This window comes from Diplodia corticola (genome assembly GCF_001883845.1).
Source record: "Diplodia corticola strain CBS 112549 chromosome Unknown scaffold36, whole genome shotgun sequence".
In the NCBI taxonomy this organism is placed as follows: Eukaryota; Fungi; Ascomycota; class Dothideomycetes; order Botryosphaeriales; family Botryosphaeriaceae; genus Diplodia; species Diplodia corticola.
The window spans coordinates 167137-192552 of NW_017971515.1; the positions used below are offsets into that span (position 1 = coordinate 167137).

Genomic DNA, 25416 nt, shown 5'->3' on the forward strand with positions numbered 1-25416 from the left:
GACAAAAATCGAATCACACGCCAAACTGCCCCCGGTGGCTCTACGATACCTGGGTGAAAGCGCTGGCTTGAAATGTGCGAGCAAAGGGAGGGGGCAAGAAGCTGTGTGGTGTTCTTTCTTTTATGGACCTTTTTTCTCTTTTCTGCCCCAGGCCACAACCACCAACAAATAGCAGACGAGCAGCTAACAAAACGCAGCAGTACCTGGTTTCCCTGCCAAAAATGCCGCCGATTATATCGAGCAAATCGTGCGACGAAAAAGAACGCGGAGACGGTGAATTAGATAAAAGTAAGTAAAGAATACGGGGGTTGACAACGATGTCATGGACACCAAGCGGTCTTCTCGCCCATCACTCCCAAATTGTTGCTTTTCTAGCTTTCAAGGAGAAAGAAGAAGAAGAAGAAAATAAGAAAATAAGAACAAGAATAGGAAAAAAAATTAGGAAACAAGAAACTGAACGGTCCTCTCCACGCGCTCAGAGCTGGCCAAGCTCCTAACCCTCGCTCTTCCACAAACCCACTGCCGTTCTCTCTCCACACTCTTCCCTCTTTGTTCGTGCTTTTCAGTTTTCAGGGCACGCCCACCCGCGAAACCGTGACGCACCAGCCACAACCTCCAACCCTCCTACCAGCCAAATCCCCTTGCCTCCGCCATATACCATCTCCACCACGGAGAACTCTCCGTCCGTCCACACCAACAGCGGCGTCGCCACAGCCAAACTGGAATCCGGTTCGCCCGCTGGCTCGCTCGCTACCTGACACTCTAGCGTACCGGAGCCGGGAAACTGCCGCGCGGCGTCCAAGGAGGGCACAGAGAGCGGGAGAGCGGGAGAGCGGGACAGAGAGAGAAATGGGTAGTATCTAGCGTGAGCGCTCATTGTACCAATTAGGGGAGGGTCGGTTCGGAAGTCGCCAGGCAGGCAAGAGAGACGAAACGAAGCGGCGAGAAGCGAGCGATGGCGGCGTTGGTGGCGGCGGTGGCGGGTCCGAGCGGTAGTACGTGAGGATTTGACAAGGCGACGGCGCGGGCTATGGCGCAGCGTGGCGGACGTGGTGGACCCTTAGCGTCAACGGTCGGTCGGTGAGCGGATGGCGCACCTCGCTACCTGCGGCGGCGGCGGCGTCCGTTCGCAAGCCCACGCACCCCGGCACATGGCCATTTGCCGAGAAAGCAGACAAACCAAGACAAAAAGTTCCGTAGGTAGGCTGGTCGATACGGAGCGATCGATGTCCGCCCCCGTATCACGACGGAAGGGGAACTTACGTCATTCATGATGGTGTGTGATGTAGCTCAATCATGAACACGGTCCGAACGAATGAGACGGAGACCACCGTCAGGGTGGTGATGACTTTGCTTCTTCCTCGTCCACTCTTTCCAGATCGATCGGTTGTTTCTTTGCAGTGTTTGCTCTCGCCACTCGCCACAGAGCCGAAGAAGTCCAGCGCACACTACCCTGGTCGCATGGCCATCGTATCAGGATCGGTCTCGGTGACCGGTGAATCGGCCTGGTAAGGGGCCAGAAATACTGTGGTCGGACGCCAGGATGAGGTTTCAGTGGTGAACCGACATGCCAGGGAAAATCGGCAGGTGGTCAGTCGAATCGACGTTGCCATCTGACGGTGCCAAAGTCCGCTTCCCCGTGAAGGTGAAGAAAAAGAAAAACAAAAAGAAAAACAAAAACAGAAAAAAAAGTAAAACGAGTATGGAGGCCAAAGGGCGAGCCACGGCCTGCAGTGTCACACGCTTCAAAGCAAGGGAGCCAGAGCTGAACCTCGCAAAAAAAACTTGTGAAGCATGCAGGCAAGGACTCCAAGAGAAGGCTAAAGAGTGTAAGCTGACCCACCGCTTGCAAACCTTTGCTGTCAAAAAAGGGGGGTTCTTGTTCGGGTAGCACCAGTGCTAATCGTCTTGCAGCACGGTGCCTCATCCACTTTCCGGATGGCGTTTCTTTTGACCTCCCCCCTGACAGTTTACAGCAGCGCAACGGCTTATCATCTCCAGTCCGCTTTTGGAACCTGCACATAGCAGCCCCTCGTCACACTCAAGCTTGACGTTGCGACTTGGCATCGCCGGGACTGGTATTTCCTGGTCTTGTCCTTGGACCAGTCCCAGCATTCGCCAAGCCTGTGAAGCCCCCGTTGCGCGGGACTTCGTTGTGGTCATTCTGTTCATGGAATAGATGAATCTGATTACTTGACCCTATCATATCGCGAGGACGCGAAAAGGGACAGGAAAGAGAAAGACCTAAGCCAATCCAAAAGAACCACAAATGTACCTGGTTGATTCTGCAATTCGAAAGAAGCCAAATTGATGGCCTCTTTAAGTAACTAAAATAACGTTTTCTCCCGGGGATGACCTTCGCTGGCTGTCCGCAAGGAGCCTGGGGGGACGGAGGCCATCCCAATAATGCGCCGAACGATAAATGATGCTCCTAAAATTCAAGACCAGTGTCGGCCCCGCAAAGCGCCGTAAGAACGCTTCCGTAGCATGTTGATGAGACGAGGAGTGTCGTGATAGCGATATATCTCAATAATATGGCTGCCGAGGCCCGAATATAATTTGGTCCCTACTTCGGCACACAGCCGAAAGGGAGAGCATCGGCAACGTCGCAATCCAAAGATAATGAAACGCGAAGCAATCTGGTCCTCACTACGGCGGGCTTTCGTTTGCTCCAAAAGGGTTGTTGTCCCGTTCCCGCGCCATTTCTCCTGCTCGTAGTAGCACGGCAAGGGATGAAGTCTGGCGCAGGTCAGGTTGAGGTGCCTGTGTTAGGAATTTTGTTGGTGGTTGTGGTGGGAGACCCGGTCGCTGATCAAATGGTGAAGGTCCACCTGCCAGCGTCGAGGGGACTGGTTGCGGTAATAGTCGGTGAGCTTTCTGTGCATCCGCGAGGGGAAGAAGCGACCCTGTGTAGGGTGCACTGGGAGGGTTGCTCCCGTGACTGGGAGCGTAGCCACCGCTGTCGGAAGACTGGTTAGTAGTGTTTGTGTCTTCATGGACCAAAGATGGTATTGAAGATGGCTCGCGATGGAGCCGCCGAGAGGGGAGGTCGCGGTCACTGGGAACATGTGTCGAGTAGAGCGAGGTAGTGGAGGGTGCCGTCAATGGGGTGGTGTTGCCGTTGGAGACACCGAATCCAGGGTGTGCTGCATAAGGAGAGTCCTGGAGGCGTTCTCGTGACTCTATGGACTGGGCGGCCGATTGGCGAGAGTAGTCAGACTCTCGGAACGCAGTGGTCGAGGTTGGTGATGCTGATGGGGGAGAGTACTGCCCGGCAATCCTGGGAGAATTCACGCCGGAAAAGGAGTATGCTGCAGGGGACGTCGATTCTGAAGCTAGCATGTGTCCGCCAGTACGATAGGAACCTTGGGGCGGGCTGGAGCCAGATCGCTGGTGGACGAGAGTAGGTTGGTTAAAGTGAGCGTCTGACACCCGTCGATGGGATTTGTCGAGATTATCATGGCTGCCGCTTCGATGTTCGCTGTTTTCCCGCTCAACCTTTGCTCGCTTGCCTTCTCGCGGAGCGGTCAGTAGGAAAGCCACGGATGATTTACGGGGTGGTAAGAGCTGACCAGATTGCTGCTGGTTATGTTTGGCTCTAAACTCAGCAAGATACTCTTGGTACTGAGCATATTCAGGGGTTTTCTTGTACTCGGAAAGTTCTGCATAGTACTTTTCCTTGGCCGCGGCAGCTTGGCGTTCGCAGGCCTCCCGTGCTCCGGGAGAGAGAGTCTGCCATCGTTCACCCACAAGCTTGGCGATTTCGGTAAAGCTCAGCTCCTGTCCTTTCAGCGATTCTCTCGTCTCTGCGGGCAAGTCAGCGTAACCAGTACAAGGGGTCGCCCAAACTGCAAAGCGTACGATTCGAGAAGATCACATATGCGGATGCTGGCCGTTCTGGCGCGTTCTCGTCTGGCTGCGATGATGGTTAGCCGAAAGCCGCAGGAGATGGTAAGGATGATCACCTTTGGATGCCGGCGATACTTGCGCTTCGTGGTCCCGCCTGTGTTGACCGAAGGCGGCTCGGCACGCCTGTTATGGCTGAGCGACCTGGTCTCCGAGGCCGAGTCATCACTGCGGTAGGAGCTATCGATACTGGGAGCACCGGGCAAATGGGGGACCGGCCGCTCAAGCCTTTCGATGGGAATGCCTCTGGTCTCGGCAATTGCACGTTGCAGTTTCTAGGGTTGAGGTTAGCCGTGCGCAGGGCAGCGAGGGCATCGGGGAAGCATACCCGCCGGTGACCGAGCTTAACATTGAGCGAATCGCTGTGGGATGAGGGTGAGCATTCATGAGTACATGGGGGCTGGATTCTGCCCCGGGGAATCGGGCTTACAGGTCGGACTCCCTGATGTCCAGGACAGTCTCCCATGTGTCGAAGCCCTCGGTGACGAAGACGTCGAGGTACTGCAACAGGCCCAATTGCTCCAGCTTCTGGCGCAAGTCGGTCATGAAGAAATTAGTAGGAATGGGGGGCCCGGCGGCGCGGTGCGAGGAATTATGCGGAGCTCGAGGCCTTGTTCGAGCGGAATTGGCCGAGCGACGAGGGCGCTGGCGGCTTGCGGGCGGCGCAGCAGCGCGATGGCGCGTGACAGCCAGGGCGACGCGGTCTCGACTCTGGGTCGGTGGGAGGAGGTCGTGGTACAGATGGGAAATGGATACAAAAGCAGTAAGGATGGGTCGGCAAAAGCGTGGCTTGGTCCAGACCGGGACACTAAAACTTTAAAAAAGAGCAATTGTTGCAGAGCGCGGAGCGCAAGAAGCGAAGAGGCGAAGAAGGCGGGCCGGAGTCTCGGTCAGCAGCAGAGACGGGCCCGGCGGCGGCAGAGGAGGGTGGAGGGCGAGCGCGAGCTGGAGGACGACGGGCTCGGCGTGCGGACGCGGTGGCCTGGGGGCTTTGCTGGGCGGGCTCTCGCGGGCTGGTGTCAGGTAACGGGCGGCCGGGGCAACATGGACTCGCAGCGGGACTGGCCTGGGCGCGGGTGCGGGTTGGAGCTGGAGCTGGAGCGGCGGAGCATTGATGGGCTTCGGCAGAGGAGTCGAGGACGCGGTGAGGCAGTGGCTGGCAGCAGGCTGGACGCGTCGCGGGCAGGAGATGTAGGCAGGTCTTCAGCGCCGTGTGGTGGTCGAGCACAGAGCAGAGGCGACGCTGCTGCCGCGGCGGCGGGGCTTTGCACCGGCGCGTGAGGGCGCGGCCAGGCACCGCGTCTGGGTGCCCGTCAGTGCCCGTCAGAGGCCGGCCAGCGGCCTTCGGGGATGGGCAACGAGACGATCAATTACTCGGGGCTTTGCGTGGCCATCGAGCGCTGGGCGGCGGATCGCAGCCAGCGGCCGCAGAGGCCGCAGAGGCCCGCACTAGCGCGCCCGCCGCCAAGCGCAGCCCTCCCATACTCGCACCGCGCCATGACGGCACCCGCGCGCCCAAGGGGCGCGCTGCATCCCCGGATCTGGCCTCGACGGCGGCGAAGTGGCGAGATCAGCCAGATCTGCTGCCTGCACGCCGTGCTCCAATGGCCGATCGCCGTTGCAGCCGGGCGCGTGCGAACCTTCGATGAAGCTCCGGCGTGCATCGAAGATCGATGGACTGCCTGCCTGCTCGCCATCGCAATCTTCGATTCCCTTCGACACGCCCACGTTCCAGCCCCTTCCCTAACCCCGACGCCCGCACCCACTACTTAACTCCCACCCTGCCAGCGCCCGCGACACCTCTCCCCGGCCGGGGATCGCGATGGTGCACCCTCCGGAGGCACTCCCTACGCCTGCCGCCTGCCATCGCCGATGGCCCTCTCCAGCAGCGCCCGCAATCTCCCACCCGCCCGCCATCTCAGATCTGCTCGCGGTGCCTCCCAGGCGCTCGCCAGCTGCGCCGCTGTGATTGCTGCCTCATGCCATTCTGCGGAATCGCATCCGACTTGCCGCTGTCAGCTGGCGGCTGCCACCCGGTCTCACCACCACCGCGCTCCCAGCCGCCCAGCGCAGCCCATGCCATGCGCCTGTGGCGGGTCCGCTCCCTTGGGACGCTGACTCCTGGGCCTCTGAGACTACTGCGTACCGTAATCTCTGAACGATGGCCTTCGGCAAATCCCCTATGTCCTGCGTATGCAAGCGGCGTGCTGCCGAACCACGAGTCCACTTTCCGACATGCGGACGGGCACCGAACCACGGCGACCATTGGTTGCTAACCTGCGTTAGCACCAGCCGGGCATGATGTCATACCAATATCTCGTCCGCAGCATGCTGCCTTCTTCTGCTCCTCCAGAGCGCAGTAGCCGGCGAGCTTGCTCACAGCCCGCCAGCCACCGTCTCGCTACCCGTCATCTCCGTCGCAAACAACGCATGTGGCATATGCTTGTGCTGCGCGCCCAAGCTTTTCCTCGTTTCCCCCGGCCGCTTTTCGGTACCCTTGCGCAGACCACTCACGACCAGCGTTGGGCAACAGCCGGGAGGTACAAACTGCATCGGATTTGGGTTTCGAAGTCGCCTTTCGACCTCTATACATGACGCAGATATGGCCGCTTGTCTAGGCCCCGCTATGACGACTGTTCAGTGCCAGAGGCAGATGGTGGCGCCCGTCCCCTGGCAGGCATATGCATAGAAGTCAGAGCGAGCCACGCTGCCGGTTCACAGTAACCATATCGGTGCATCAGAGAGTTGGACATCTCGATGTTCTAGTATGTGCTTGTTGATCTCTGCGACTTTCGGGAAGGCTGCCCTAGCGGACCTCGCCGCCCATTGCATCACCGCCCCTTCGACACGACGCAGAGCTATTGGTGAGGTTCTGTCGGTCGATGCGGAGGCATTGCCGGTCCCACCAGTGATGTCATGCGGCTTCCTTCCCTGCTTGCGGGCCGGTCCTAAGCAGCTTGCGCTCCACTTATGGAGACGGGCCATGGAGAAATTGATGTCGACCACAGCTATTCTGCTATTAACCTGGGAATACGCAATTCTCAAACCTGGTAGAGATCAATACGGGGGGCCCCACAGGAACGTGGCCAGGCCCGTCGAAGACTGCCCGAAAGGCCGGGGTGAGCATCCATTGTGTACGACTTGAATCTTGCTTCGTCCCCCTTAAAACAGGACGTGCGTGTTCGTATGACTTCTGGGCACCTTTCTCCACACCCAGCAACTGCGGTATCTAGCTCCGTGCTAACGCAATAGCCCCTCAATGACGCTCAAACCCACTGTCGTCAAGGCGTTTGGTACTATGTTCGGCCTTTCCTTATCAAACATATCTGGCCCGACAAAAACATCTCGATCCCGACGACAAGATTCCGCATAGAACGAGGCTCACCCCCCTGTACGTACCGCAGCTTTGCGTTTCGGCAACAACCGGGAATAACTGTCCCCACATCCGCCACTTGATCACTTCCCCGCAGTCGACGTAAGGCATGCTGCGGAATTCAGATTGCTTTGAGCCTGAGAAGACCACCAAACCGTACCCAAAACAGTGCAGGCGATTTCGTTTACAGCGCCTGCTGCGATGCTGTGTAGTCGTTGCTCTCTCTTCATTCCAGCCGACAGTCACGATGGCCGGTCCATAAGAGCTTGCACTATGAGTCCAAGCTCTCGGAGTTGCTCCGAGGGCGGCGGAATGCCGCATTAGGCAACTCGCTTAACACGCTACTTGGAACGTTCGATCCAGCTTCAACAGCTCGTCTCCGTCGTGATGCTCGTCCGTTTGTCGGTAGTAATGACCGTAAAACACGGCCGGGCAGCTGAGGGTCGCGATCAACAGAGCGGACTTGGCCTTCGCCAACTTCTCGCTAGAACGTGCTGCGTGCGTGCCCTGCCCCGCCCTACGTTGGCCATCCAAGACTAAAACTGCCTCCATTCTTCTTGTCAAAATGTTGTAGCGGCGTCAAGTGCTGTTGCGTACGATAGGCGGTGAGGCGGAAGATATGGATCGGGCGAGCGGGGCGTTGTAGGACAGCGGCGGATATCCGTTAACGGGCGTGTGTATGGGATGGGGTCAGAGGACGGGTATTGTGGAGTGGTTTGTGGGGACCTGAGGCTCCGGGGCGGGGTATAGGCATTACGTTGGTGTGGTGTACTAAGTGTAGTGACGTCGAACGGCTGGGGTGGAGAAGGGGGTTGATGGAAGGCTTGGAGCTTTGCGGGGGAGTGCGTATCATGGGACAGATGTGTAGCGATGCGCTGCCTAGAAGGTGAGAGGGTTCGTAAGTAGCGATCTAATGGCGCAAGTGTGCAACTCAAGTTGCATGTACTGCATTACTTCAAACGGCTGTGGGAATCATGATACTTACCCCGCGGTTTCGTGGGATTGGAAGTGCAGGGGCTGTGTTTGCTCCTTTCTCTATTTTTGGCCTGACAAGGGTAGATGCGATATTGGGAGACTGTTACTGTGTCTACTGGGAAGTCCATGCGGGAGCGTCGTGGTAAAACCATGGGCTTTCTTGACGCTTCCGTGGCAACCGGGGCGCAGGCGCTCAAAATTCGCATGGTCATCAGGCGGGTTGCTCGGCTCTTCTGGCGCATTAGCGAGAAGGGCAGCCAAATACGAAACAGCCAGTAGCCTGTTCCACATTTTGACTCGTTGTTTGTTGACCTCAGGAGCGGAACAGTTTCCGATCCAAGCCCCTCAGCTGAGGGCCCACAAGTCTGGCGTCTGCGGTATGCTAGGCAGGATCAGCAGTGTCCAGGCTGTGTTTCCTCGAAGGTTCGCCTCTAACGTGACAAATATCGGCACGCTCAAGGTGTCACCATCATCGAAGCCTGTGGCGCTTCCCTTTTCGGCATATTCTCAGGGGCGACGATCGAGCTTTCGATGGGATCGAGTTTAATCTCTCCGCTCTCGCTCTGATGTTGAGCTCTGCTCATGAAAGGCTGTCATCTTCGCGATCACGTCGTGGCCAATTGATTTGCGGCATTCCGAGCATTCTGCAACGTTCAAGTTGAGGCTCTGCCGGGGAAGCAAGACAACACCGAGAGTCAGAATGGCAATGGCCATTGCAAGAAGAAAGTGGAATGGATGTTCCATGACCAAGCATCGCCATGGGTGGTTGCAGCAGACACCAGGGCACAGAACAAGGCCTGGAGCCTTGCGGAATGATCTGGGCACATGCGCAATCAAAATGAATTATTGCTCCTTCACAGATGCTTCACGATGTGCTACCTACGCAGTATAGGATACTACGCTAAACTGGATTCGGAGTGGTTCGATTGAACTACCAGCTTGGCGGTGGTGAGAATCGGAGAACACAGACCACGGAACTAGGCTGTAAGATGTGGCAGTCAGGTCTTTCGCAACCCACAGTCACCTAGACGACGAACTGGGAGAAATGGGACGCCAGAATGCTTGTGCAGGACGGGTTGAAGAGCCCTCAAATATGCATTGAATGCCGCGAAAGCAACGGAGTGCCGGCCAAGATCAAAGTCCTTTTTCCTTCTCTCAACCAATCCCATATTCACAAGTGTCTCCTCCAACATGCTGAGTGGCACGCCGAAATTCTTTCTTTCCTGTAAAACCAGATTACCCTGCTCTCCGCCCGGCAATTCCCCCCGGTGACCCTAAAACCTTCCCCTCAGACCATTCACAGCCATTTATGCGGCAGCCGCTCCATTCCTACGGGGGAATCCAGTCCCTCCGTGCACCGTTCTTCTCGAATATTCTCACGTGCGCTTTGGCATGACGAGGCTGAGTTGACCGACAGACTCGAGAGGCCCTGAGACTTCAAGAGTCGTAGTACAGTCCAGTTCTTGACCTTCCTGCGAGCTCAACTAGACATCCCGAGTGCCGCTCAGAGAGTAAGCCAGAGCCGGATCCGCTGCCTGTTCGACTCCGGTGTGGACAGCCATCGGCCAGGTACATTCTCGGGCAGCGGTTGCGCAAATGGCTTTGGTGGCGCCGATGGGCGCGGCTCGTATTCCAATGCTTGACTGGGGATCGAGAGTTTCGCCAAACACGCCGGCGGCGAGCTTGTTTCAACGTTTGGCGGCGGCGTCGGAGGTGCCCGGACGGCGGTCTCGGCAGAAAAAAAATTCGTAGGCGTTCATCCAGGGCGGCCTGTCCGGCAAGACCTTGTGCGCGGGAGTCGAGGGCGGAGACAGCAGGGTGTCGAGGGTGCGCCAGGTGGATTCGGGCCTAGTGCGGATGAAAGCGGAATGGCGCGCTGGCCGACGTCGTCCGTCTTTTATCACCACCACCTCCCGTGCGCAACTGCTGTCGCTTCCATCAGCTCTCGCTCTGGCGCCAATTCCGCAAGGCCGCCGACTCACCTGTCTGCTGGTTCCCGTGCGACTCTGGCCCCGCCCACGCTCAGCCCTCGGGCTCCTCCTCGGCCTCCAAGATGCACTCGACCATGGCGTCCAGGCCCTGCTCGAACTCGTGCTCGCTCACCCACTCCATGTGGCGCAGCAGCCGCAGTCCCTTCTCGACCCACGACTGGCAGTTGAACTCGCGGTCGGCGTTTTCAATCGGCACCTGCGCCAGCAGCTGCACGAGCTCCGTCTTGGTGATCTCCTTGCGCAGCGTGCCCACCAGCACCGCCCGCACGAGCGTCCGCCCTGGGTCGCGGCTGGCGTCGTAGCCGTCGTAGACCTGCAGCCCGAGCTCGCCCGGCGGGCCGGTGACGTGGATGACGAGCGCCGACGATCCGGAGGTGCCGCCGGACTGCGGCGGCGACTGGCCCCCGGCCTGGAAGAGCGGGCGGAAGGCGAGTGCAGTGTGGCGGTGGCGCTGGTAGTCGACGGGGTCGCCTTTGAAGATCAGGATGCTGACGCTCAGGCTCGCGGCGCCGTCCATGTTCTCGGCTTGCGGCGAATGGTAATGGGCGGATCTGGAATGGCGAAGGCGCGACGCTGTCTGCCTTTTTGTCTGCTTGCCCCCGAGAGAGCGGGCCGCCGCGTCGCCCGGCTTGTGCCAGCTTTATGCCATGCGCCAGCCCAAGTTTCCATCCGCCCAAGCCCAACCCTTCTGTCGCGCCCGACCGCCGGCGAGTCAGTGCCACCCCCGGCCCGCGGCTGTTCCCGCCATCACCAACCGCAGCGAGCGCTTCCCGTTCCGGCCGTTTATTTCCCGCCGGCCGCACGCATTGCGCGCTGCTCATACCACCACTGAGATCATCCGCCGCCGATCTCCCGGCCTCCTTGACATGCCGAGCTGACCCACGCCCTAGGTGCAGCCGCCCGGCTGCGTGTCCTTTCTTTGGCCGCACAGCTCGACCCCTTCCCCACCCAGTGACGGCTCGCCGGGCTCGTCAAGCCGACGCCGCGGCTGCGGAAACACGACCCAGCCAAGCACGGACGGCCCTTGCAAGGAATGGCACGTGGCCCTATCGAGAGAAATTGCGACAGCCCTCTCATCTCTATGCTCGGCAGCCAGAGACCCAACGCCGTTGAAAATCCTTTGCGTGTCCGCGTCCCGCCCATTTATTGCCTTTATTTCCCCGGGTCAGCTGGCGGCGGCAACGTTGCGTCATAGCTTCCATTTTCTTTGCTGGTCCATCTCTCATCCCCCTCCCTCGCCTCCCCTCCTGCCCCTCCGGCACGTATCCAAAAATATCTTTTGGCATCTCCTCAGCCGACTGACGTACTCATGTGCACCAAAACAGCAACCGCCGCCCGAGCGCGCTGGCCGCCGTCTGGTGGGAACGCAAAAGAAAGTTATCCGTGCCGCGGCCTCGTACCCGCCACGTCGGAACAAGGGTCTTTTTGTCCTCAGCACCGCCTGTGCGTGTGACAGTCTTCCATGTCACGCCTCGGCAGCTGCCATCTCGCTTCGGTAGAACTGCCGTCTTCGCAGGGGAGGTTTCTTTTTTAAAACACGCGTTTGGGTCACCATCCGTCCACTGTTCGGAGGATGGCCGAGAGCTTTATTGCTCACGACACAGCCGCATTCTGGACAGCCGGGCACCGCTCTTTGATCACGCAGATTCGCCATCACAATAACCTTGCTTTGCGTCGGACGCGTCACGCCCTATTAGCCCTATGGACGATCAGCCAGTGCTTAAGCAAAAAATAGTAATAGTCGTCCCTGCCGTAGTCCTTTTTCGGAAACCGTTTAGATTTGCCGAGCGGTTCGACCAAACATCCGGGGTTTCCGACAGCGAGGTCGTGTGGCCCCTTCGCCTCCCCTCCCCTCTCCCGGGGCGGCGGCATTGACAATGACGATAGATGGTAAACAAGGATTCACCAATTATTCTCCGTCCATTCGATACATTTCTGCATGCGGGAAGGATGCGCGCCGCCATGGCATTAGTGATTTGCTCCGCTGTGGGCTCAACGGTCTTTCGCGCCTTGTCTAGCCGCCGATCATTCAGTGATTTACAATCAACACGCGTTGAGAAAAAGCACCACGAGATCATGCAGTAAAATGAAAACGAAAAGATCTTTCTTGCAGCTGACGACAAAGAAAAAAAAGGACTACATACTTGCACCTTCGGTCATACACGAACGCAAATCAATGACCTCGGATCAGCATTCGAAAATAAACGCTCCTTCTCCCTCCACCAGTGATTGGTACAGCACGGACCAAGGGAAAAAGCGCAGACCCTTCGGCCGAAGATGCGCGATGCGCGCGCGCATCTCAACAATGCGCAGAAGAGAGAACCTTAGTTTCGAATTGCACATGGCGCCATTTACCCTCGACAACCAACCACAGCCCCCCAAAATGGTTTGCAAAATATGACGTTATCCCTTTTAACACTATTTTTAGTCTTCTTTAAGGACGGGAGGACGTCAGTGGGAAGCACATCAGTGACATCACAATATCGAAGGATAAGCATCTACGCAAATCTTCCAATAGTTAGTAGTACGCGTTCTCTTGAAAAAAAAAAAAAAGCCTAACAGCACGTCAGGCGAGCACCCTCCGTCATCAATCATCCTTTTCTCTCTTAGAAGTACAAACTCTCATACAACGACGGAAAATGACGACATGGAACGATTCTTGCAAAAACCACCGTCCTCCCACTCCCTCCTTGGCAGCGCTCATCACATCAATCATCACCACATGGAAAGAAAAAAAAAACGCAACGCCCTCGTGAACGCCTACCACCACCCGTATCTTTGATCTGATATTGATGCCACCCGTCGTTCATCATTTTTTTTTCTCCTTCTTCGCAAGCCCCTCGTCATCGTCGTCGTCGTCGTCGCCGCCCACTTACAAATCCTCATCCATACCACCCTCCGCCTCGATGAAGACCAACCTCGTACCCTCGCCCGCAGTTTGCCAAACCTACGCACCATTAAGTCAACACCAAACATCCTACATCTGACCGAAAACGATGCTGTTGGTAGCGGAGGAAGAGCAAAACTTACATCAAGCATGGCATACTCATCAATCGCCTCCTCGAACTGGTCCGCCGTGAAGCCCTTGGCCAATACCCTCTCCCTCACCCTCCTCAGATCCAGCTCACCCGCCGACCCGTCGTCCATGCCGCCGCCGCCGCCGCCCACGGCCGCCGCCCCGCTCTCCTTCATCGCGCGGATGAGGTGGTAGATGCGCGACTGGGGCGTCTGGTCGGCGCCGCGGCCGCGTTCGTCCTGGTACAGCGACGCCTTGCTGACCTCGGTCAGGCGCAGCGCCTCGTCGACGTCTTCCGGGATGACGTTCTCGGCGAAGCGGAGGCGGGCCAGGGCCTGCGCGAGGCGCAGGACGCCGAGGAGCGTGCGCGGGGACGTGTGCGTGAAGGCGCGGCGCTGCGACTCGTCGCGGGCGTGCTGCTGGCGCATGCGGACGTACGCGCCGACCAGGTAGTCCGAGACCTCTTGCGGCACCGTCGGGCGGTAGTTGCGCGCGCGCGCGACCCACTGGCGGACTTCGTGCGGCGTGAAGACGGGGCCTTTGCCGTTGCCGGCGGCTTCGGGGTGCTTGTTGTGGATGTGGACGTGGGTGACGTGGCGGGCGAGCTCCTCGTCGGCGTCGCGGGATGGGGTATCAAGAATAAGGAAGAGAACATCGAAACGAGAAAGCAATGCGGCGGGAAGGTTGATATTCTCAACCGGGGAAATACGAGGGTTGTAGCGGCCGTAGAGAGGGTTGGCGGCGGCAAGGATGGAGGTGCGGGCGTTGAGAGTGGTTGTGATGCCAGCTTTGCTGATGGAGATAGTCTGCTGCTCCATAACTTCGTGGATTGCGGTCCGGTCTGAGTCGTCCATCTTGTCGAACTCATCGATACAGCACATGCCGTTATCCGCAAGGACGAGAGCGCCTCCTTCAAGAACCATCTCATCCGTGACCGGGTCTCTCATGACTGCTGCAGTAAGACCGACACCACTGCTACCACGACCAGTGGTGTAGACACCACGAGGCGCGACTTTCGTGATATATTTGAGAAGCTGAGATTTGGCAACACCAGGATCACCCATCAGACAAATGTTGATATCGCCACGAATGCGCATGCCATCGCCCATCACCTTCGTCACACCACCAATTAGCTGCAGCAAAAGTGCCTTCTTCACGTCCAGATGTCCGTAGATTTCGGGAGCGATGGAGCGAGAGAGGTACTCGTAGAGCTGGCCAGACCTCTCCAGTTCATTCATGCGGCGGATGGTGGGCTGAGCCAGAACAATGTCGTCATACGCCTTTTTGTGCTGGTTGACGTGCTGCGCCTCGAGGTAGGTGTCGGTCAAGAGACCGGCCCGGATGGCCTTGAATCCAGTGTAAGGGGTGGGGAGGAAGATGCCAGCGACATCAATAACGTCACCCGGGTTGATCTGGCGGACGATTGCGCCGTGCACATGGACCGTCAGTTGCCTAGGAATGTGGCCGACAGGAACCTGGTCCGCCATTTCTTGAATCTTGATCTCCTGGAAGGGAAGAAACTTGGATGCGCGGGTGGAGAGGAACAGTTGACCTCTGGCGTTGTTGTTCTTGCATTCCTTCGAAGGACACTCGACGAGAGGCGTGAACTGTTTCGCAGTGACGGGTTGGAAAATCTCACAACCGCAGCGGTCGCAAGAATAGGCATTGACCTGGACAGAAGGCTTGACATCCGAGACCCTGGTTGAGATGCCACGCACAGTGATGAGGCGGCCGATGTGCTCGCCGCGCACTTGCCTCACTGCTAATGCCTTGGAGCCGCGCTCGCTGCTCGATCCCGAGGGAGTGAGGGGCTTGAAGTTCAGGGTATATCTTCTGGTCAGCTCGGCTGGGAAGACCGAGTCGGCAGCAGCGCCTTCGTCCTCTGCATCGGCAGATTCTTGTATTCTCTCGTTGCGCTTCACGCGCTGGGTCATGATGATGTCGAGAACGTCGTCCTTGAAGCTAGATCACATATCAACAGAGCACTCAGCAGCGTTTCGAGGCCATCATACTTCGGCTCAGTGGTTGGCTCGGGCATAGCCTTGTCGACGGCCTTCGAGAAAAGCTCAATGTAATGATGGGCGTTGGTCTCCACCGACTCGACCAGGCGCAAGTTGGGGCTGTCCTCGCCGAGACTCTTCTCGTACTGCACCACCAATGTCAGCTGCGAGTGGGCGCAGTTCGGCAAGATGGGCGCACCTGGTCCAGGTCGTCCAGCTCTATGAGGACGTGGTTCGTCTTGCGATCGGCGACGTCCTGCAGGAGCTGCATGTACTTGTGCTTGGGACTGCGGGTAGGGCGGTTTCTCTGGGGCCCATTGTCGTCCGACTCGTCCATGAAATCGTACTCATCTTCGTCGCCATCAAGCTGCAGGCCTTCTAGGGCATCGGTTGCCTCGGTGGACGACGACTTGTAGTTGCGCAGAAAGTCCTCGACGGCAGCTGCAGCTCATGTTAGCTACTGTTTGGGAGCAGACAAACAAGCTGCGGAGACGCACTCTGCTGCTCGCCATAGTGGACGGGGGACCGGTAAGTAAGGAGCGCCATTGCCTGCAGAGAGCGGAGGAGGCGGGCGAGGCAATGCGACAGGCGGAATGGGGGTGGAGGATGGGCGGAGAGCGGGTGCTGGGGATTGACGGGCTTTGCACACAGAAACGAGAAGCCGACGAGGACCCACGCCAGCCGCCGCGTCCGGACGCGTCGGGCGATGCTCGCATACGCGTTCTGCGCAGCCAACGCGCGCGGGCTGCCGTAGGGGCTGGCTACGGCGCACCCCAGAGGCACAGTGCGCGGACGGCGTCGACGAGTCAGCGGGAGCGGGCCGAGGTTCGTGGATGCAGCTGTGATGGACGCCGCCTCAAGCTTCACAGCAATGCCACTCTCCACGCCCACCCTCCCTTCCGTCCCCTCGCGCAACCATGGCCCCGGCGCTGAAGAAGCCAGCCGCCGTGCAGGCTGAGGTCGCCCTCCTGCACTCGCTGAAGAACTGTCTCGTCAACCTGCCCGCTCCGCTGGTCTCGGTGCTTGTGAATGCGAACACCGTGAGCCGCCGGCTGCCGCGCCCACCACCACCCCCGAGCTGACGTGCCCCGCCAGGTCGCGCAGAATGTCGTCGTCGAACTCAGCTGCCGCCAGGCGATCCCCGAGAACCCTGCGACGGCCAATGGCGCCAGATCAGCCCAGCGCTCCGTCTTCCTCGGATGGACGGGAATGCAGGCCCAGAGCAAACCCACTCCTGTTGTCGGCAGAGATGGTCTTGCAGGGAGCAGAGGGTCCTCTGTCGGCAGAGAGCAGGATGTCGCTGTTGTCGAGCTGGATGCCACCTTCGGCCGCCTGCTAGGACTTGGCAATGGCCAGAAGGTACGCTTCAGAGCTAGGCCGTCGCTGTACGGGGCGCACACTGACTGGCGGCAGTAGGTTGGCATCTTGTTACATCTGGACCCCCCACAAGCCCATACCATAAACATTGAGCCCTTGACGCCTGCCGACTGGGAAAGTATGTCGACCGAGTCTCCGCCGAACCGCCCTTACTGATCCCAAGCGCTACGCAGTGATCGAACTCCATGCCCAATTCTTGGAGCTTAATTTCTTGTCCCAGGTCCGCGCTTTGCCTAACCCCGCCTTCGCACCGTCTTCCGAAGCCGACAAGCAGCCCGCGCATCCTCTTACTCTCCATCTATCCCCGACCTCTACCGCCAACATAATAGTAACCTCGCTGAATCCCACTCCTCCGCCTGCGTCCCCGTTTGTAAAGATATCGCCCGATGCCGAAGTAATCGTCGCGCCCAAAACCCGTCAGAAGCTCGGCCGTGGAGACAGCAGAAGCGTTGCAAGCACCAGTCGCAAGAGCCAGGGTGGGCGGAGCTCAGCCAGTACCGTCAGGCGGAGGAGCAGAAGAGATGATGCTAGCAGCCGCGGTGCTGTTTTCCTGCGTGGCGTCGACCGTGCCCTGGGTGGTGATTGGTTCGACGACCTGGAGGAGAACATGCAAAATGCTGGGCTAAAGGTGTGGGTCGACCGTGATATTCTCCTTCTCAAAGCTCTGCGCGGCGTGACTTGGGTCTATGTTTCCATTGTCAAGCCGACCGGAATCCAAGAGCCTGCCGACCCCCAGAAAGAAGCCGAGACCGAAAAACCCGGGGCTAAGATTGTGGCGCGCTTGGATGCTTGGGACGATGCCCCGGATAGCCAGCATGCGGCCATTTCTACGACGCTGTGCAAGGCACTTGGAGCGGATGGGCTTCTCGGTGGCCTGGTTCGCATAGAAGCCGCGCCTCCGCAAGCTCACAAATCATCTCTCCTGAAGGCCACTCCGGTCAAGGCCCTGAAGATCTTCCCTTTTGCATCGGCTGCGATTCCGCCAAGTGCGGGACTGAAGTTTGGCGGTGAATCAAAGCAGGAAAAAGAGGAGGCCGCACGCAACATCAGAGAACTTTACGGTCAAGACCGCGCCAATGCTATTCTTGATGGCCCACTGACATGTGGCATGGTGTTACCTCCTGTCGAGGGGAGGGAATATCAGTGGGCGGGCGCAATTCTTCGATTTGACCCGCCCTCTAGCACTCTGCCCGAGTCCGCTAAGTCTCCAGCCTGGTTTCTGGGGGCGGAGAAGAAAGGAATCCCGCTTGAGGTTGAGACAGATATCAGCAAGCCACCAAACGCGCTGCAGAGCTGGTCACCGGGTGAAGCTCTTCCTTCAATTTCGCCAACTCTTGTCGGTATAGATCAGCTCATTCATCAACTCATGTCCCATCTCACCCATTCATCGTCGGTTCTCTTGACAGGCGGGCTTGGCGCCGGCAAGACTGGCCTTGCACAACTCCTGGCACATCGTTTGCGAAACGAATACCTTTTCCACGCTGCTTACTTCCCCTGCCGCTCGCTCGTTACAGATGAGACGCGCGTGTCAACCATCAAAGAGACGTTGGGCAGGCTGTTTGCTGCAGCTGCTTGGGGTGCTAGACTAGGAGGACAGTCCGTGGTCATTCTTGATGATCTCGACAAACTATGTCCGGTTGAAACGGAACTTCAGGTAGGAGGCGAAAATGGAAGGAGCAGGCACATCAGTGAGAGCATATGCTCCATCGTCAAGCAGTACTGTTCAATGGACTCAAGGGTAGTTCTCCTAGCCACAGGCCAAAGCAAAGAAGCAGTTCACAACGTGATTATCGGCGGCCACGTTGTACGAGAAATTGTTTCTCTCAAAGCACCGAACAAAGACGGCAGAAGGAGAGTGCTCGAGAAGCTAGTTCTCCCAGACATTGGGGCAAACAGTTCTCCGTCAAAGCTGAACGGGGCAGGCGGTCATCACCCATCAGCTTCGAATGGAAACAACTGGATGGACGGCTCCGTATCCGGAGGCAGCCGACCTAGCACATCCCACAAGGGAGCTGAAGACACATTCCTTGTCGACCCGAACATCGATTTCTTGGATCTCGCCGGTCAAACCGATGGCTATATGCCAGGCGATCTCGTCCTGCTCGTATCACGAGCAAGAAGCGAAGCACTGATCCGCTCTGTCAGTGATACTTCCCCTACATCATCCGATGCAGTCACTCTCACCCAGGACGACTTCTCCCGCGCCCTCGATGGATTCACGCCAGCATCGCTCCGCAACGTGACCCTCCAATCCAGCACCACGCGCTGGGACTCAATCGGCGGTCTACACGCAACCCGTCAAACCCTCCTCGAAACCCTACAATACCCCACCACTTACGCCCCTATTTTCGCACAATGCCCCCTACGCCTGCGCTCCGGTCTCCTCCTCTACGGCTACCCAGGCTGCGGAAAGACCCTCCTCGCCTCCGCCGTCGCCGGCGAGTGTGGGCTCAACTTCATCAGCGTCAAGGGCCCGGAGATCCTCAACAAGTACATCGGCGCGTCCGAGAAGAGTGTGCGCGACCTGTTCGAGCGCGCCGAGGCGGCCAAGCCTTGCGTCCTCTTCTTCGACGAGTTCGACTCCATCGCGCCGAAGCGCGGCCACGACAGCACCGGCGTGACGGACCGCGTCGTCAATCAGTTGCTCACGCAGATGGACGGCGCCGAAGGGCTGTCGGGCGTGTACATCCTGGCTGCCACGTCGCGCCCGGACCTGATCGACCCGGCGCTGCTGCGCCCGGGACGCCTGGACAAGAGCCTAATCTGCGACATGCCGAGCTTCGAGGAGCGCGTCGACGTCTTGAAGGCGGTGACCCGCAGCCTGCGCATCTCTCCCGCCGTGCTGGACGACAGCAGCGATGCGCAGACCATCCGCGAGATCGCCCGCCGCACCGAGGGCTACTCTGGCGCCGACCTGCAAGCCGTCGCGTACAACGCCCAGCTCGAAGCCATCCACGACGTCCTCGGCGACGACGACCTGCTCGTCGAGGATGATGACAACGCCGCCGCGACGGGCGGCAAGCAGCAGACGAACGGTGTCAACAACAAAGGGGGGAAGAAGAACCGCGGCGCCGACAGGCTAGACTTCATGCACTTCCGCTTCGGCGACCGTGAAGGAGAAGAGAAAGACAAGGATGCTGCGACAAGCGGGCTGCAAAAGGCCGTGGCCCTCGGCGAACGCGCCCGCCTCGCCGCACGCATACAGGAGATGCAGGCGCTGAGACGGAAACAAAAAGAGATCCAACAAGCTGCCGCCATGCCTTCTCCGGAACTGAACAACAGCAACAACAACGACAAGAGCAAGGACGGCGCCGGAGGCGAAGGCGGCGGCGACGTCAAAGAAAGCAAGGAGCCCGTCATCGAGTGGCGCCACTTCGAGTCCAGCCTCGCGACCACCCGCAGCTCCATCTCCGACCAGGAGCGCCGCCGCCTCGCTGGTATCTATCGCGAGTTTGTTGTTGGCAGGAATGGGGAGATGCCGTCCGGGCAGGGTGGTACGGAGATTGGGGGGAGGACTAGTCTGATGTAGGGGCTTGGATTCGGTCTTTTCTTTTTTTGTCTTCTTCTTTTCATCTTGTTTCCGTTGATCGGCTATCGTGGGTGGGGCGGAAAATGTGATGATATACGATGAGGCGAGGGAGCGTGCAAGGCGCTGGTTGTGCTTTGCGTCTGCTCAGAAAGTGTATGACGATTCGATGCTGCTGGGTGTGAATTGTAAGAGGGGGGGATTTGATAGTTTTTCAAGATGAACGAGGTTAATAACTCCTAAGAGTTGATCTGTGAAGATTGATTGGTATTGGTTGGTGGACCTTTAAGTGTATGGCTACGGATGCTATGACTCAAATCACACCATCGAGAAAAACTTGACAAAGCTCTAGAGACGCACAAGATCGTGGGAACTGATACAACAATGAGAACAACCCGATAGACGAGAGAATCGCGCGAAGCAGGAAACAGCAACACAAGCACGAAATCCCTCTCTTGACTTTGGACATGATGCTCTTGGTGAGGAGAAAGTCGGAAAAGACCAGAGACAAGAAATTTTTCAAAGACGAAGGTATCATAGAATACTGGGATATCGAGCCGAGCTTTTCCTCTTTCTTTCTTTCTTTCTCTTCTTACCCCCGTCTCCAAAAAGAAGAAATTGTGACCCTCGCTAGTTTCAAATAACACATACGCTCGCACGCACCAAGGTAACCCTCACACCCTCAACCATCTTTGTCACGGCTTCCGCTGTAATTTTTGCGTTCTTTTACTTGCCAGTGAGCTTGGACTTCGCAGCCTCGAGGCCCTCCTTAGCCTGGTCCTTCGCAGCCTCGAGGCCGCTCTTAGCCTGGGCCTCAAGAGACTTTTCCCTGCCACCCATGCTGTTGGAGGAGTTGTTAGAGAAGCGTTTCCAAAGGCTGCAAAGAGTATCGATACTCTTGCATGGGATGGTAAAACGTACTGCCAGTGGTTAAGGTAGCGGTAGCCCTGGAAGGACTGCGCGGAGAAGTTGATGGCGTGGCAGCCAAAGAGGAGCCAGTTCCTGGGCTGGACGGCAAGGGCGTAGCGCATGAAGGTGGCCGAGTAGCAGACGAGAGCACCGGTCATGCCACCGGAGATACTGTTCGGAAAACGGAAGATATACGTTAGCCCCATCATCCTGCGGCGTTTTCGGACTGACCCTGGTGTGCTTCTGATTTCCGGTTGAGCGCTCGTCATCTCTTGCCGCGGTGACCTGGGCCAGCTTGAACGGCCAGGAGCTCTGCTACAAGAAGCCGGCATGCTCCATGGCCGAAGCCTCGAGCCTGCCCCGGCTCTCCCGCAATTCCGCTCTGCGGGCACACAATGGGCTCCAGACGTGTGAAAGACAAATAGCCGCCACAGCAGTATTTCGTTCAAGGCGCAACAGCCAATACGGCGAGCCGCAATGACGGTGACATGTCCCGAACGTCTCGTGGGGGGAACGGCGAACCGTGCGCAGCCGTAGATCGGATGATTCCGCAATGTGGAACGAACATTTTGTTGCGTCGGATAGGTGCGGTTTGGAAGGAGCGCGGTCGGGACGGAAGCATTCTCACATTTCAGGGTCCTTCTGCGTGTCCATGACGGCGGCGAGCGGGATGCCAAAGTTGGAGGCCGGGCCCCAGAAATCTGCGGAGCGGAAGTTGCGTCAGCACGATGAATCACTGCCGGAAGCCACAATCTGGGGGTGTCGAGCGCAGAAGAGTCTGGTCCGGGTGCGATGAGGGAATTGAGCCTGCGATTGCGGGCTGCGTGAGGCGGTGCGGCGGTGCAGCGCCTATGCGGCCGGGGCCGGAAGCACCGCGCAATAGGTGGAGTAACAAGACGTACGGGTCGAGCAGAAATAATCCAGCGCCTTGTTGGAGCGGATTTTGGCGTTGATAGCCTTGATTGCGGCGGCCATGGCGGGCAGAGTAGGACTTGGGGAGCGGAGGAGCGGAAGCGGAAAGGGGTGTGACGAAGGGGAGGTGGTGAGGGTCACAAAAGTGGTGTTGGGAGCTTCAGCGGAATGACTTTACGAGTTCCGAAAGGCGGCGGGTGTTGAACGCCGCCGCACGGGAAGTGGGAACCCGCTCACGTGCCCCGCTCTTTGCGGCTTTAACGCCGCCATCATTGGCCAGCACGCCCGCTGTCAGCTGCGTATCGGGCTATTGCTGAGTCCATTCGCGTGATCCTCGCGCCGGTGTGAAGTGGGACGTTGCCCCAGCGCACTGGCGTACGCTTGATACACTCTGCCACGACCAAACAACCGTTCCACACCCGGACTTAAGCCAAGCACTCCGGGTACTGCAAAGCGCCGCGCCAGATTACCGACAAGATCATACCACTGAGTCCGATTGCTGCTTATGCTACATCGTTTTGCCTTTTCCGCGAGCTGAAAGTCTCCCTATAACGCCCTTGAGAATATACCTCAATCCCATTTGCCCCGAATGGCGTCCCACGCACCAAGGTGGTATTAGGCTTCTGAAAGTGCAGTTGCTGCCGTATGACCGATTTTGTCGGGCTTCTCCAGGCCGTGCAACGACTATTGTTTGGGCTCCGTAGCGGCAGTCCCAACCCACTTCTTCACAGTTCCTTCCAGGACCAGCATCCACTTATCTGCCTCCATATCCAGGAGGGAAACCACGACCTTGTCCGGGCGGGTTGAAGCCAGGCGGCGGCTGGAAGCCCGCTGTATATTTGTCAGTGAACATGTCATAATCCAACCGGCCATTTGCGACTTACGAGGAGCGCCACCAGGAGGGAAGCCTGCCGGAGGGAAGCCGGGAGCACCAGGGCCAGGAGGACCACCACGACCGGGGAAACCAGGGGGAGCACCCGTCGGAGGGAAGCCACCCTGAGGAGGGAAACCTCCGAAACCAGCGGGACCGGGACCGCCGACACCGGCAGCAGGACCAGTAAGACCAACGGGAAGACCTCTGCCAGCAGGCCTACTAATGCCCGGACCAGCAGGCAGCGTGGGAGCACCCGCACCACCTGGAGCGCTTGTTCCTAACCTGGTCGAGGGGTCTGCGGGGGGCGGGCCTTCGACGGACAGCGAGACGATGTGGCAGCCGCGGACGATGGTGAGGCCAAGGGTGCGTTTTTCTTCAGCCTCAACGAGTGGAGCAGAAGCGGCGCCGGGAGCCTGGCTCTTCGTGCTCTTGCGCTTCACGCGGCGGAACTCCTCGGTGTCGGCAAGAACTAGGTTCATGTGCTATATTCGTCAACGTCGTTCGGCTACAAAAGGATTCTACGGACCTTGTCGAAGGCAAGCATCTGACCAGCCATTTGGCGTCCGTCATTGAGGGTAGCGCGCATGCGGTAGTTGATCTACACCAGTCAGAGCTAATCGTACAGCGTGAGCGCGGAGGCGGGCTCACCAGGTTGACCTGGATGCGCGAACAGTCAGCTGGCGTCGTTAACGAACATCTCTGCAGTTTCTTGCGGACGTGGGAATGGACTCACCATCTTTCCTTGCTTGTTAGCCTGCGCCATGGTGAGTATGGCGCGTGCGAACACGACTTTTCTAGAGATAGAACGGGTGGGCGGGTGGTTGTGCGAAGTGGAGGGGCCGGCGGGCGTTGCTGTCGCGGGCAAGCTGTAGAAGTTCGCGAGGTTGCAGCGACGGGGCTTGGCGCTATGAGCTCACGCGCGGGTGCCTGAGGCAGAGATCCAGGACGGCACCACACGGAACGAATTGGAGACGAGCAGTCACACACCGCACCAAACTGTGTGTTGGACCATGTAAACTGCAATTGTTCCCGGTAAAGTCAGTCGGTGCCGGCCTCAGTCGGTGCAGCGGACTGCCCAGTCGGAGTCTTGGCGGCGAGGAAGCGGACGGGCCAAAGCTCGGCTAAGCGAACGCTAGCGGCACCCTCCCACTCTCCACCAAAATTGTCTTCGTCTTATTCCTCGACGCTGACGACCTCTCGCGACACCACCCACCAAACTAACAACCGCAGTCACAATGGTATGCCCGCCATCGCCCTGGTAGTCTGCGCGCCGTCGTGCTGACGATGCTTTCACGCAGGCCGAGAAGTCCGACAAGTCCGCCAACCCCATGAGGGAGTTGCGCGTCCAGAAGCTGGTCCTCAACATCTCCGTTGGCGAGTCTGGTGATAGGCTCACTCGTGCCGCCAAGGTGCTTGAGCAGCTGTCCGGTCAAACCCCCGTCTACAGTATGCATCGCCCGGGATTGAATCGCCACTGCCACACACGCCCTGACTGATTTTGCGTCCGACAGGCAAGGCCCGCTACACCGTCCGTACCTTCGGTATCCGCCGTAACGAAAAGATCGCCGTCCACGTCACCGTCCGTGGCCCCAAGGCCGAGGAGATTCTGGAGCGTGGCCTCAAGGTCAAGGAGTACGAGCTGAGGAAGCGCAACTTCTCCGAGACCGGCAACTTCGGCTTCGGTATCAGCGAGCACATCGATCTTGGTATCAAGTACGACCCTGCCATTGGTATCTACGGCATGGACTTCTACTGCTGCATGTGCGTACATCCCGATTGAGGACGTTCTGGTGGCTGGTTGGCAACAGAACAGCAGGCTGATGGATCTAATAGGACCCGCCCCGGTGAGCGTGTTTCCAAGCGCAGACGTGCCAAGAACGTCATTGGCACCTCCCACAAGATCAACCAGAACGAGACCATCAAGTGGTACAAGAACAGGTTCGAGGGTATCGTCAGGTAAACGGTTTCAGCGGCGCGGAAGCATTCGGGGGGTTTCTCGACAAAATCCTTTGGCCTACGGAGACAAAAGGAGTCTGGGGCCTGGGATCTGAGGGTTGGTCGGCGCACCAAAAACGATTCACCATGGTGTAATTACCAGCAAAAATTACGACTGCGGCCTATCAATGGAGCTTTTCAGCAACATCACAGTGTCAATGGAGGCTTCACCAGGGTGTCGTCCGTATAACCATTGGTGATTTGCTTGGACTTCCAATCTGGCTTTGTCAGAGCGCATGCGTGACTTTGCAAGTACTTACAGTGCCAACTCAATTTCTCCGGCTAGGTAAGTGGTATTTTGGACATCCCTCCAGTGCCGTCATGATTCCTACTATAATAAACATAGAGGCTCAATATGGAACTGTGAAAGAACCAAATCAGAGAACGTAACATTAGAACGCTTCGATATGCCAAATTGAATCCATGAGTTCGTAACTTGCGGCGATTGTCCAGGTGAGCTGATTGGATGCGTAGTGGAAAGGACTCCTGGGGAAATGAGTTGATCCGATGTTCTCTTTGGAGAGACGATTCGCCGAGACTGTGATGTACTCCCCTTTCCTGA

The 25416-nt window shown here is 58.1% G+C and overlaps 7 protein-coding genes across 7 annotated transcripts; 2 read left to right on the forward strand and 5 right to left on the reverse strand.

The window, feature by feature from the left end:
- Window positions 1-2649: 2649 nt before the first annotated feature.
- BKCO1_3600053 (high-mobility group 20a) lies at window positions 2650-4452 on the reverse strand (the record flags this gene model as incomplete). Its single annotated transcript, XM_020274923.1, has 5 exons — window positions 2650-3806; window positions 3862-3916; window positions 3966-4181; window positions 4235-4268; window positions 4337-4452. 5 exons carry the CDS (start codon window positions 4450-4452, stop codon window positions 2650-2652), a joined length of 1578 nt encoding a protein of 525 aa, XP_020128996.1.
- A 5824-nt stretch (window positions 4453-10276) lies between these two features.
- Window positions 10277-10762, reverse strand: BKCO1_3600054 (uncharacterized protein; the record flags this gene model as incomplete). Its single annotated transcript, XM_020274924.1, has 1 exon — window positions 10277-10762. One exon carries the CDS (start codon window positions 10760-10762, stop codon window positions 10277-10279), a length of 486 nt encoding a protein of 161 aa, XP_020128999.1.
- A 2355-nt stretch (window positions 10763-13117) lies between these two features.
- BKCO1_3600055 (dna replication licensing factor mcm7) lies at window positions 13118-15807 on the reverse strand (the record flags this gene model as incomplete). Its single annotated transcript, XM_020274925.1, has 5 exons — window positions 13118-13192; window positions 13276-15223; window positions 15274-15407; window positions 15461-15702; window positions 15759-15807. The coding sequence occupies 5 exons, from the start codon at window positions 15805-15807 to the stop codon at window positions 13118-13120; spliced, it is 2448 nt and encodes an 815-aa protein (XP_020128998.1).
- A 371-nt stretch (window positions 15808-16178) lies between these two features.
- Window positions 16179-20167, forward strand: BKCO1_3600056 (peroxisome biosynthesis protein pas1; the record flags this gene model as incomplete). Its single annotated transcript, XM_020274926.1, has 4 exons — window positions 16179-16301; window positions 16357-16620; window positions 16678-16756; window positions 16812-20167. 4 exons carry the CDS (start codon window positions 16179-16181, stop codon window positions 20165-20167), a joined length of 3822 nt encoding a protein of 1273 aa, XP_020129001.1.
- A 723-nt stretch (window positions 20168-20890) lies between these two features.
- On the reverse strand, window positions 20891-22048 carry BKCO1_3600057 (uncharacterized protein; the record flags this gene model as incomplete). The annotated part of the gene is made up of 4 exons (XM_020274927.1): window positions 20891-21005; window positions 21086-21244; window positions 21702-21774; window positions 21976-22048. 4 exons carry the CDS (start codon window positions 22046-22048, stop codon window positions 20891-20893), a joined length of 420 nt encoding a protein of 139 aa, XP_020129000.1.
- Window positions 22049-22739: 691 nt separating this feature from the next.
- Window positions 22740-23622, reverse strand: BKCO1_3600058 (small nuclear ribonucleoprotein; the record flags this gene model as incomplete). The annotated part of the gene is made up of 5 exons (XM_020274928.1): window positions 22740-22816; window positions 22870-23341; window positions 23386-23457; window positions 23508-23516; window positions 23593-23622. The coding sequence occupies 5 exons, from the start codon at window positions 23620-23622 to the stop codon at window positions 22740-22742; spliced, it is 660 nt and encodes a 219-aa protein (XP_020129003.1).
- A 472-nt stretch (window positions 23623-24094) lies between these two features.
- BKCO1_3600059 (60s ribosomal protein l11) lies at window positions 24095-24819 on the forward strand (the record flags this gene model as incomplete). Its single annotated transcript, XM_020274929.1, has 4 exons — window positions 24095-24097; window positions 24158-24305; window positions 24371-24620; window positions 24693-24819. The coding sequence occupies 4 exons, from the start codon at window positions 24095-24097 to the stop codon at window positions 24817-24819; spliced, it is 528 nt and encodes a 175-aa protein (XP_020129002.1).
- Between the last annotated feature and the right edge of the window lie 597 nt (window positions 24820-25416).